Below are 12,990 nucleotides of genomic sequence, written 5' to 3' on the forward strand. Positions count from 1 at the left end.
GAGAGACCCATAGCGTCCTAGAATGTACACAAACCCACCCACCCAGGAATCAGTACCACAAGAGCCTAATTTGCTTGATGGTAGTGGGGGGAAGTGACTGAAAGCTGGCAACCCCTGCCCCATATATAATGCCACAATGTAGCCAAGTGGGTTACCCCTCCCTGGCAAATACCTAAGGCTCCACCACTTACAACATAACAAGCACAATGAGACAAAAAAAAATATGGCCCAAATGAAAGAACAGATCAAAGCCCCCAAAATAAAACTAAGCAATAAAGAGGTAGCCATCCTATCAGATGCACAGTTCAAAACACTGGTAATCAGGATGCTCACAGAAATGGTTGAACATGGTCACAAAATGGAGGAAAAAGTGAAGGCTTATGCAAAGTGAAATGAAGAGAAATGTATAGGGAACCAACAGTGAAGGGAAGGAAACCAGGACTCAAATCAATAATTTGGACCAGCAGGAAGAAGTAATCATTCAATCAGAACAGAATGAAGAAACAAGAATTCAAAAAAAACCAAAAAACAAAAAAACCCCTCCGATTAGAGGCTTAGGAACCTCAGGGACAACTTTAAATGTTTCAACATCTGAATCATAGGGGTGTCAGAAGGAAAAGAGCAACAGCAAGAAATTGAAAACATAATGAAAGAGAACTTCCCCAATCTGGCAAAGGAAATAGACTTCCAGGAAGTCCAGGAAGCTCAGAGAGTCCCAAAGAAGTTGGACCCAAGGAAGCACATACCAAGGCACACCATCATTACATTACCCAAGATTAAAGATAAGGAGAGAATCTTAAAAGCAACTAGAGAAAAGGAGACAGTTACCTGCAAAGGAGTTCCCATAAGACTGTCAGCTGATTTCTCCAAAGAAACCTTACAGGCGAGAAGGGACTGGAAAGAAGCATTTAAAGTCATGAAAGGCAAGGACCTCCATCCAAGATTACTCTATCCAGCAAAGCTATCATTTAAAATGGAAGGGCAGATAAAGCACTTCCCAGATAAGGTCAAGGTAAAGGATTTCATAGTTACCAAGCCCTTATTATATGAAATGTTAAATGGACTTATCTAAGAAAAAGGAGAAGATCAAAAATATGAACAATAAAATGACAACGAACTCACAACTATCAACAAATGAACCTAAAAGAAAAGAAAATCAATGAAAACAAAAACTAAGCAAACAACCAGAAGAGGAACAGAATCAGAGAAATGGACATCACATGGAGGGATTTCAGTGGGGATGGGGAAGGGAGGAATGACCCAGATCCCGGCCCGCTGGATCCGGTGTTGTGGCTACAATATACAAATACACACGGACTACAGAAATCCTGTGGAGAAAAAGGGATGGCATGGCCACTCTGTACATGAGAGAGGGCGAGATGCCTAGAGAGAGCCCAAGAGAGAGAGCCGACCTCCCTCCTGGACAGGCTTTTATTGCTTTTCTGGGCACATTACATGGAGGATGGTGCTCATTTACAATGCACAGGTTCACCACAGGTGATTACCTTTTAAGGACAACAAAGGACAGAACACTGTTAATTACTTCGAAGAGAAGGATGTTAGAGCTCAAGGGGGAAACTGCTCATAATCCATACTTGGGTGGTTTAGCACAGATTTTAGGAAGATAAAGGTACTTACTCAGTAAACATTTGCTGCCTCAGGGTGAGGGAGTTTTAGCAAGAGCAAGAGCAGTCAAGGTACAATGCAGGCCTGATTTCCCACTGGAGAACCTATCCATGGATGTGGGTCCTGCCCACCAACCTCGCTCCCCACTGGCTTTTCCGAGTGGGGGCTGAGCCACATTTCCCATGCTTGGAACAGTTCCCCACAGAGGAATATGGGGGGAAAAGTACAGGAAAGAAGAAGCATAATTAGTAGGCACAAAGTAGATGGGGAGAGAGAAAAAGTGGTATAGGAAACAGAGGACTCGAAGAACTTACATGTACAAACCATGAACATGAACAAAGTCAGGGGGAATGATGGAGGGCTGGTGGGCAGGGTGGAGTGGGGATAAAGGGGGAAAAATTGAAAAACTCTAATAGCATAATGAATAAAAAATACTTTAAAAATTCTTATAGGTATAAAATATTCATCTGTGAGAAATTATCTATAGAGTTATCCTGTCAGGTGAGTCCTTTTAGAAACTTCACTATCAAAAAGTAAGAGAAATTGTAGAATATGTGTAGTGAATAATGAAGATAAATGGGATAAAATATACAAAATAAATGAAAATCTGCAGTATTCTCATCACTTTACTTACCTTACCATGGTTCAAAAAAGAGGGTTCATTGTAGGACTGATGGCTGTGGTGGTTTTCTTGTCAAACATACAAAGACTTATAAGAAGGATGTTTGCAGTATTATTGTAGCATTTTATTCTGTGTTCTTTTGAAGCCCCGTTGAAACCCAGCAAAAGCAAAGGCGATCTAATATGAATGGGATACACAATACAGTGTATCATCATGGAGAGAGTAGTGAATAGTTATCTAAGTCATTAACAATCCAAAAGTTTCCAAGTCTATAGATTTTACAGTAGAAAATGTGGAAAGCTTCAACAGTCCTTTAACAGTCCTTTATTTTTTAAATGTGTGTCAATACTGGCTATTATGTACTCATGCCAAGAAATTATTCGTTATAGTTGTTACATAAGGGAAAAATACATATTTGAAGTGCTTTCAGAAAGTACATTATTTGAAATATCAGAAAGAGAAAAAAATATGTATATATGGAATTTGGGCTAGTTCTTTATGTTTACATTCTGAAATACTTTTCATATACCCAGGATTATTGGGCACACAGAGTGGGAGCTTAACTCTCTGTGAGGACAGCCTAGATCAGGATGAGTAGAGATCTAGAGATGAGGCATGCCAGGATGGTACAGCACACTGATGATTGAGAGATGTCAATCAAGGAGCTGGTACTACTCTTCACCCCTCTATTCTCAAACACTCTGGAAGCAGGTTTGGAGCAATGGTCCACATAGGCAGCTGAGATTAGGCTCTATGGTGGCCAGCCCTGGCCTGAGCTTAAAGGATAGGACTCTATACAGAACCCCAGCATGCAGAAAGAGTGATACTGTGCAGAGCATCCCAACAGAGAGTTATCACAACTGGGATAAAATCCAGGGACTACTTTATACAAATAGAAGAAAAGCTCCCAAGGCTAACTTGAGAGACTAAGTCCTTTGGCCAAGGAGCCTAGAACTCCTTAAATCTCCCCAAATCAGCTGCTCCAGCCTCTAGAATAGGCTATGGGCCCAGGAAGCTAGCCCATCCAAGAGAGGGCAGGGGGCAGGAGCCTTGCAGGAATATCAAGGCTGATGATAACCATCTTGTATTTTCAAAACCAAATTTTCAAGGCCAGACCTTCCATGTTCTGTCTGCCTCAGTGATTCTCCCTGTTAGGGCATCTTCTTTTATGTTAATTACAAGAAAAGACTATTATCTTCCTTTTGTTCACTAGTTAATCACATTGTTACTACTTTGCTCTTGGACCAACATAGCCTGTGAGGCTTTGTCCAACGCAGTCTTCATATTAATGTTTAAAGTCCCATCTCCATTTCCCACAGATTGGGTTGGACACTGCCTTGTATGTACTACTGTTGTCAGATACCAATGAAAAATTAGCACCACAATGAGGTTTCCTCTCCCAGTCACCTGGGCAAATCATTTCTGTGTAGAAGTGAGAAAGAAACACTCTGGCAGCAGGTTGATGTCATCATTGATTGTTTTACTGTTGTTACCAGGATATTTTTAGGAATGCTGACCTGAAAATTAAGAGACATATATGTTTACCTGTCCTGTTAATTGCCACTTTTTCTCTACCTCTCAAGTTGGCTGTGATAAAATCTGTGCCCACCACCCTGCCTAGGACACATGAGATGCAATGGGTCAGACAGTTCAGTACCCTTTGAAAACTTTCCCAAACTCCCCAGCAGACTTAGCAGCAGAAAGTGTTTATTCTTGATTGAAGATTATTATTTAGAACAGTTCTATTTTTGATTAGTGTCTCCTCCTCAGCCACCAAGTTTTTGTGCAAACTTCCCATTTAGAGGAAGTTCAGGGGTCATTTGTAGAAGGATGGAGATACAACGAGGTCACATTTTTCCAGATGTCTTTCTCAATCCAAGTAAAAGGATTCATGCAATGAAAGAGAAAACCTTGGCTAAACCAGCCCAGATTAACAGAGATGGTCATATCTCATACACATATTTACTTCACAAGTAGAACACTTCTGCATAATATTCAGTCCTCAAAAATGTATTATTTCTAATGTAAGTTGTTGTAACAAATTAAATTCTACTGGAAAATAATCAGATGTTATTTTATTTTGTAGACATTTTAATTTCAGTTAAATGTCAGAAAGCAAATTAAATTCCAAGTAAAGCTTAACCTAAAATTGTATTTGAAGGCTGGGTCATTGAGATGAAGGGGAATGTAGCTAGAGTTGTTTTTATTTCTTTGTGCTTTCTTTTAAACACACTATAGGCACCATCATTATTGAAAAGAGCCCCTGCGGAAGAGTGCGAGGATAGGTTGGCTTTTCACAGTAATGAATCATCTTGCACCTTGCCATCTATTCTGAATGAAAATACTGGAATAAAAGAAACAAGACCTGCTCTTTGGTTCAACAGAGTTCTTATAAGGGAACAAGGTAACTATTGTTAAAGGTTGGCCCACAGCAAAAATGCATTCAAAGTCAACACAACATCCTCTTTCTCAAGGTGTACCTATAAAGTAAAGGGGACTAGAGAATACCGCTGATTTTAATATGCATAATAGGCTATTTCTTCTATGCCACATTTCAATAAATACATGATTTTGTTTAGTCTAACAAGAATGGGAAACCTAACTGTAGGTCTACAGTTATGTTGAATGTCCAATAAGTTTAAGTTTTTATAAGTTAAAAAATCTTAACAAAACTAATCATTGGGCAGTAGATAATTTTTATCATCTTACAAGATGAACATGATTTCATTAAAATGATTCCATAAAGTACTGTGAAATTTTTGTATCAATAGAATATACTCATAATTTATAAACATTATTTTTAAGGTTGTATTTATAATACAATATTGTAAAAGTCTAAACAGATGAATAAGAATTAATGAATTTGTTCTCCCCAAAATTTAAAATCCAATTTTTAGTATCCAGAAATGGTGATGATTTTAGCATTACTATTAAGATATGTCAGTAAACTGCTATAATGGTATTTCCAAGTCTACTGTGAGTTGCTCAGAATGTAATCAGAGGTTGATATATATGCACAGGAATTAAGGTTCTCTTGTTTTAAGCCCTATCCAAATTTGATAGATGTCAGGCTAAATTGTATTGCATGAAGACAAATAGAGATAGTTTTAATATAGGTTCCTTTTAGAAATAGTACTATTTCAGGCAAGAAATAAACCAAAAAAAGGAAGAGGAGAGACAGTGAAAAATCAGAGGAATGCTAGTTTTTTTAAAAAAAAAACCCTACTCCATTAAATATAACCCTGACATATATTTTTATTATCATGGTTTTAGAAGTTCCAAGTGGCTGCAGAGACAAGAGCAAGGAAGAAAGCATGGCAGTGAAGATTCCAATCATGGGTAAATTTATGGTTGCCTGAGAGTTTCAAACACAGAATTCAACCTTATTATATAATCTGAACATTTATTTTAGTGGTTTGTGGACTCTGCTAAGAGCAGGTATGTTTAACTACTACATGCTGAATCAGGAGAGTAATTATAAGAGCACATAATCATAACATGGAAGCCTACTTTAACACAAAATAAGCTGGAAAATAACCATGTCTATCGAATTCTTAATAATTGCTATACATTTACACATGTGAGCATCCCCCATCACATAGCCTTTCAGCACCTGCATCTACATGAAAAGGTCAGTTTCCATGGAACACTCAGTCATTGTATGGTAAACTAGAGATATTTCTGATTTTACTCTTTTATTTCCTGGGCTAATTGAATAGTATCATTAAAATAAAAACAGGGGAAAAAGTACCAGAAGGAAACTTGCTTGTGCCTCAGTTACAAAGCATGTCTGATAATATATTTTTGTATATTTTAATTTTTTATTGTTATTCAATTACAGTTGTGTGCCTTTTCTTCCCATCCCTCCACCCCACCCCAGCCAAACCGCCCTCCCTCCCCCACCTCCACCCTCCCCCTTCATTTTATCCATGTGTCCTTTATAGTAGTTCCTGTAATCCCCTCTCCTCACTGTCCCCTCCCCACTCCCCCATGACCATTGTTAGATTGTTCTTAACTTCAATGTCTCTGGTTATATTTTGTTTCCTTTTTTCTTCTATTGATTGTGTTCCAGTTAAAGGTGAGATCATATGGTATTTGTCCCTCACCACCTGGCTTATTTCACTTAGCATAATGCTCTCCAGTTCCATCCATGCTGTCACAAAGGGTAGAAACTCCTTCTTTCTCTCTGCTGCATAGAATTCCATTGTGTAAAAGTACAATAGTTTCTGGATCCACTCATTTGCTGAGGGCACTTAGGTTGATTCTAGTACTTGGCTATTGTAAATTCTGCTGCTAAAACACTGGGTTGCATTGGTTCTTTTGGATTGATATTTCAGGGTTCTTAGGGTACAATCCCAGTAGTGGAATTGCTGGGTCAAAGGGCAGTTCCATTTTTAGTTTTCTGAGGAAATTCCATACTGTTTTCCACAGTGGCCTCACCAGTCTGCAGTCCCACCAACAGTGCACTAGGGTTCCCTTTTCTCCACATCCTCTCCAACATTTGCTTGTGGATTTGTTTATGTTGGCCACTCTGACTGGTGTGAGATGGTACCTTATTCTGGTTTTAATTTGCATCTCTCTGATGGCTAGTGATGCTGAGCATCTTTTCATATGTCTCTGGGCCCTCTGTATGTCTTTCTTGGTGAAGTGTCTGTTCAAGTCCTTTGCCCAATTTTTAATTGGGTTGTTTGTCTTCCTGGAGTGGAGTCATGTTAGTTCTTTATATATTTTGGAGATCAGGCCCTTGTCTGAGGTATCATTAGCAAATATGTTTTCCCATACTGTTGGTTCTCTTTGTAATTTGGCGCTGTTTTCTTTAGCCATGCAGAAGCTTTTTATTTTCATGAGGTCCCATTTGTTTATTTTTTCCTTTATGTCCCTTGCTTTAGGGGACATGTCTGTGAGGATGTTACTGCATTGAATGGCTGAGATTTTCCTGCCAATGTTTTCTTCTAGGACTTTTATGGTGTTCTGACTTATATTTAAGTCTTTTATCTGCCTCAAATTTATTTTTGTGAATGGCGTAAGTTGGTGATCAAGTTTCATTTTTTTGCATGTAGCTCTCCAGATCTCCCAACACCATCTGTTGAAGAGGCTGTTTTTGCTCCATTTTATGCTCCTGCCTCCTTTGTCAAATATTAATTGACCATAAAGACCTGAGTGTATTTCTGGCCTCTCTGGTCTGTTCCATTGGTCTATGTGCCTGTTTTTATGGCAGTACCAGGCTGTTTGTTGTGATTACATTGGCCTTGTAATACAGTTTGATATCAGGTATAGTGATCCCTCCTGCTTTGTTCTTCTTTCTTAAAATTGCTGCAGCTATTTGTGGTCACTTATGGTTTCATATAAATTTTTGAAATGTTTATTCTATATCTGTGAAATATGTCATGGGTACTCTAATAGGGATTGCATTGAATCTATAAATTGCTTTGGGTAGTATGGCCATGTCGATGATGTTAATTCTTCCAATCCATCAGCATGGTACATGCTTCCATTTGTTTGTGTCTTCCATAATTTCTTTCTTCAGTGTTGTGTAGTTTTCTGAGTACAGGTCTTTTACCTCCTTGGTTAGGTTGATTCCTAGGTACTTTATTTTTCTTGTTGCTATATCAAATGGGATGTTTTTCCTGATTTCTGTTTCTGCTGTTTTGTTGTTGGTGTACAGGAATGCCTTTGATATCTGAGTGTTGACTTTGTATCCAACTGTTTTGCCTAATTCACTTATTAGGTCGAGTAGTTTTTTGGTGGCGTCTATAGGATTTTCCATGTGCACTATCATGTCATCTGCAAACAACGACAGTTTCATTTCCTCCTTTCCAATTTGGATGCCTTTTATTTCTTTTTATTGTCTGATTGCTGTTGCTAGGACTTCCAATAGTATGTTGAATAGGAGTGGTGAGAGAGGGCATCCTTGTCTTGTTCCTGATCTTAGTGGGAAACCTCTAAGTTTTTGTCCATTGAGTATGATGTTGGCTGTAGGTCTCTCATATATGGCCTTTATTATGTTGAGGAATGCTCCCTCTATTCCCACTTTGCTGAGTGTTTTTATCCCAAAAGGGTGCTGTATCGTATCAAATGCTTTTTCCGCATCTATTGATATGATCATGTGATTTTTGACTTTGCTGTTATTTATGTGATGTATTATGTTTCTTGATTTGCGAATATTGTACCATCCTTGCATCCCTGGGATGAATCCCACTTGGTCATGGTGGATGATCTTTTTAATGTATTGCTGGATGCGGTTTGCCAATATTTTGTTGAGAATTTTAGTGTCTATGTTCATCAGCAATATTGGCGTGAAGTTTTCTATCTTTGTTGTGTCTTTATCCAGTTTTGGGATTAGGATGATGCTGGCTTCATAAAAAGAGTTTGGGAGTCTTCCATCAGTTTAGATTTTTTGGAATGGTCTGTGAAGGATAGGGGTTAGCTCTTCCTTAAATGCTTTGTACAATTCTCCTGTGAAACCATCTGGTCCAGGGCTTTTCTGTGTTGGGAATTTTTTTGATGACTGCTTCAGTTTCATCTGCTGTTATTGGTCTGTTCAGGCTTTCTGCTGCTTCTTCATTCAGTTTTGAAAGATTATATTTTTCTAGAAATGTGTCCATTTCACTTGAGTTTCACATTTCTTGGCATACAGTTCTTTGTAGTAATTTCTTACAATCCTTTGTATTTCTGTGGTATCAGTTGTAATCTCTCCTCTTTCATTTCTACTTGTGTTTATTTGGATCCTCTGTCTTTTTTTCTTGATGAGCCTACTTAAAGGCTTGTCAATTTTGTTTATCTTTTCAAAGAACCAGCTCCTGGATTCATGGATCCGTAGAATTGTGCTTTTCATCTCTATGTCATTTAACTCTTCTCTGATCTTGGTTATTTCCTTCCTTCTGCTTGCTCTGGGCTGTCTTTGTTGTTGTTTCTCCAGTTCTTGTAGGCGTAGGGTTAGGTTGTTTGTTTGAAATGTTTCTATCTTTTGAAGGTAGGCCTGTATTGCTATGAACTTCCCTCTCAAGACTGCCTTTGCTGTGTCCCATAGGTTTTGGGTTGTTGTGAGTTCATTTTCATTTGTTTCCAGAAACTTTTTGATTTCTTCCCTAATCTCGTTCTTCACCCATTCATTGTTTAATAGCATGCTATTCAGTCTCCATGATTTTGAGTGTTTTGGGATTTTTCCTTTGGGGTTGGTTTCTAGTTTCAGTCCCTTGTGGTCAGAGAAAATGCTTGATATGATTTCAAGTTTCTTGAATTTGTTGAGGCTTGCTTTGTGTCCTATCATGTGGTCTATCTTTGAAAAAGTTCCATGGACACTTGAAAAGAATGTGTATTTTGCTTCTTTGGTGTGGAAAGCTCTCTCTCTCTCTATATATATATCAGTTACTTCCATTTCATCTAGGGTATTGTTAAGTGACACAATATCCTTCTTGATATTTTGTTTGGAAGACCTGTCCATTTTTGACAGTGTGGTGTTAAAGTCCCCTACTATTATTGTGTTGCTGTCAATATCTTTCTTGAAGTCCTCCAAGATTTTCTTTATGTATTTGGGGGCTCCTATGTTGGGTGCATATATATTTACAATGTTTATGTCTTCTTGGTGGATTCTTCCTTTGAGTATTATGAAGTGACCTTCTGGGTCTCTCTTTATGGCCCTTCTTTGGAAGTCTATTTTGTCTGATATGAGTATTGCTACCCCTGCTTTTTTTTCCTGTCTGTTTGCTTGGAATATTTGTTTCCAGCCTTTCACTTTCAGTCTGTGTAGGTATTTTTGCCTAAGGTGGGTCTCTTGTAGGGAGCATATGTGTGGGTCATGTTTTCTTATCCATTCAGCTATTCTATGTTTTTTGATTGGAGCATTTAATCCATTTATGTTTAAGGTTATTATGGATAGGTAGTTATTCATTGCCATTTTTTCCTACCTGTGTTCCTCTCTCTTTCTCTTTTCCTTCCTTTCCTTAAAACAGTCCCTTTAGCATGTCTTGCAGAGCTGGTTTCGTGAAAGTGTATTCTTTTAGACTTCTTTTGTTGGGAAACTCTTTATTTGGCCTTCTTTCTTGATTGAGAGCCTTGCTGGGTAAGTAGTCTTGGTTGCAGGCCTCTGTTTCTCATTACTTGGAATATTTTTTGCCATTGTCTTCTGGCTTGGAGAGTTTCCATTGAGAAGTCAGCTGCTAACCTTATTGGGGCTCCCTTGTATTGTTACTTCCTGTAACATGCTGTCCCTTGCTGCCTTTAAGATCCTCTCTTTGTCTTGGAATTTTGCCATTTTAATTATGGTGTGTCTTGCAGTGGGCCTCTTTGGGTTCCTCTTGCTCGGGACTCTCTGTGTTTCCTGTATTTGGGTGACTTTTTGTCTCATCAGATTAGGGAAATTCTCCATCATTACTTTTCAAACAGGTTTTCTATCCCTTGCTCTTCTCCTTCTCCTTCTGGTTTCCTATTGTACGGATATTATTATGTTCATGTTGTCCTGCATTTCCTTTAACCCCTCTTCATCCTTTCTGCATCTCTTTTCCTTTTCTTGCTCTTTCTGGTTGTTTTTTTCTACCTTGTCCTCCAGCTTGTTAATCTGATTCTCTGCTTCTTCTAGCCTGCTTTTAGTTCCTTCTACTGTGTTCTTCAATTCAGAAATTGTATTCTTCATTTCCTCTTGCCCCTTGTTGATAGTTTCTATTTCCTTTTTCCTGTCGATACGGTTTGTAGTGAGTTCATTGTAGTTTCTCTGTAGGTTCTGATAGTTCTCTGTGAGCTCAGTGAGCTTCCTGATAACCATTGCTTTGAACTCAGTATCTGATAGTTCAGTTGCCTCTTTTTCAGTTAGCTTTCTTTCTGAGTCTTCCTCCTTTCCTTTCATTTGCGGATTGTTTCTTTGTCTTCCCACTGTTTGTGAGACTCCTCTTGTTAGCCTCTGCTTCTTAAATTGATGTATTCTGACTCCCTGGGTTTATGGTATGAACTTCTATGGTAGAATGCCAATGGGATTCAGTGGTGCTGTCTCCTTAATCTCCTGTGCTCACTGGTCTTGAGCTGACATTTATGGGTGTAACACAGTCTTACTCTGGTCTTTTTAGCACTCCAGGTTTTCTTGTCTCACCTGTGGGAAAAAGAGGAATGGGGACAAAAAAAAAAAAGAAAAGAAAAGAACGGAAGGAGGGAAAAAGGGAATAGAAAAGGAAAGGAAGGAAGGGAGTAGGAATAAAGAAAGATCGGAGGCAAGATAAGAAGGAATTTTTTAACAAAAATTAAAACAACAGAATAAATAAAAGAAGGCAGGAAGAAGGAATAAAAAAGGTAAAGGATGGAAGGAAGAAGGAATAAAAAAAGAAAGAAGGACAGAAAGGAAGAAGGAATTCAGGGGGAAAGAAGGAAAGAAAAAAGAAAAAAAAAAGAAAAAAAAGAAAGGTCTTCTGCTGGCTTTAAACTGGTCAGGTTAGTTCTGCTGGTCTTCCTGTCTGTGGAACGGGACGGGGTGGTTGGAAGGATTGGTTTCACTTTTCTCCCTTCCTGAGCCACACTCTTCGCTGTTGTTCAGCCTTCAGTCTAGTTCCTCCGGGTCCTTCTGCTCCCCACTAGGCCTTTAGTTCACCAGCTGTGCTGTCCTTGAGTTGCACCAATTTGGGGCAACTCACACTCCACCTTCTTGCTCTTTGCTGTCTTAGATGCTAGGGGCTCTGGGTGCTGCTATGGGATAGTTCAGCCCCCTACTGGGTTGAGTGTTTCCGGGAAATGCAGTCTCTCCTAGCCCTGCAGCTCCCCTGTGCTGGGCGTTCTGCCTTCCTCCTAGAGAGCCAGTAGGCCCTGCAGGGTTCTGTGCGCAGGGGCTACTAGGAGTTTTTCAGAACCACTGCTTTTGGCTGTGCTCGCCTGCAGGCACCCAGGCCATAGATCGGGTTGTGTGGCTGATCTCCGCTTTGGACTTCAGTTGATTGCCGGTCCCCTCCTTTGGGTCTGTGTGCGGGGGCAGCCAGCCACTGATCCAGTTGCTGGCTCACCCAGGAGCTTTTTGTCTGTGCTCCCAAGTGGCCGGGCGCTTATCAGGGCGCCCGCCCACCCAGGGTTTCAGGTGTGGGCCCCAGGTCACTGACTGGGGTACGCACCCCCTGGGGCACTTTGGGTCTGGCGCCCAGGCAGCTGGGCCGCTTATCAGGTCTCACACTCACCTGGGGTTTCAGGTGTGGGCCCCTAGTCCGCTAATTTGAGTGTGCGCCAGCTGGGCTTCAGCTGAGCGCCGGGGCTGCTTTTCTGTGTTCACAGTTCAGGGGCTGAGGGGGGAGGGGCGCCAGAGGCCAGGGCTGCTGCGGAGAGTTCTCTAACTAGCTACTACGTGCCTCTATTTTCTTTTCCTTTTTGAGAAATTCTTCCTATTCAAGCCCCCCTGGTCCAAACAAGCACCTGGCTGCTCACACAGCCCAGCCTGGCTATCTCCCAAGAATCCTGCAACAGACCCTGTGCCTGGGCTGGGGCTTCAGTCGCCCTCGTCCCTGCGCGGGTCCCGGGGATCTTATTGTCCTTAAGCACTCTTCTTACCGTCTGATCTTTCGATGTCCTCTATTTTGGTCTCTGATCTTCATATATGCTGGAATACTGTTGGCTGTTCGCTCTGCTCCTCAGATCAGCTAGGTATTTCACTCCACATGGAACATTTTCAAAGATAGACCACATGGTCACAAAACAAGCCTCAACAAATTCAAGAATATTGAAATCATATCAAGCATTTTCTGTGACCACAAGGGACTGAAACTAGAAACCAAACA

General features: G+C 40.1%; 1 protein-coding gene across 5 annotated transcripts in view; it reads left to right on the plus strand.

The window, feature by feature from the left end:
- The window catches only part of KIZ (kizuna centrosomal protein), a 164,543-nt gene that overhangs the window by 94,682 nt on the left and 56,871 nt on the right, over positions 1-12,990 (plus strand). For all 5 annotated transcript variants that reach the window (XM_024559485.4, XM_024559484.4, XM_024559483.4 and 2 more), the window contains 2 exons: positions 4,487-4,652; positions 5,522-5,587. In XM_024559485.4, coding sequence (XP_024415253.2) covers positions 4,487-4,652; positions 5,522-5,587 — 232 coding nt within the window. The remainder of the gene's footprint in view (positions 1-4,486; positions 4,653-5,521; positions 5,588-12,990) is intronic.

This window comes from Desmodus rotundus, chromosome 6 (assembly GCF_022682495.2).
Source record: "Desmodus rotundus isolate HL8 chromosome 6, HLdesRot8A.1, whole genome shotgun sequence".
Lineage (NCBI taxonomy): Eukaryota > Metazoa > Chordata > Mammalia > Chiroptera > Phyllostomidae > Desmodus > Desmodus rotundus.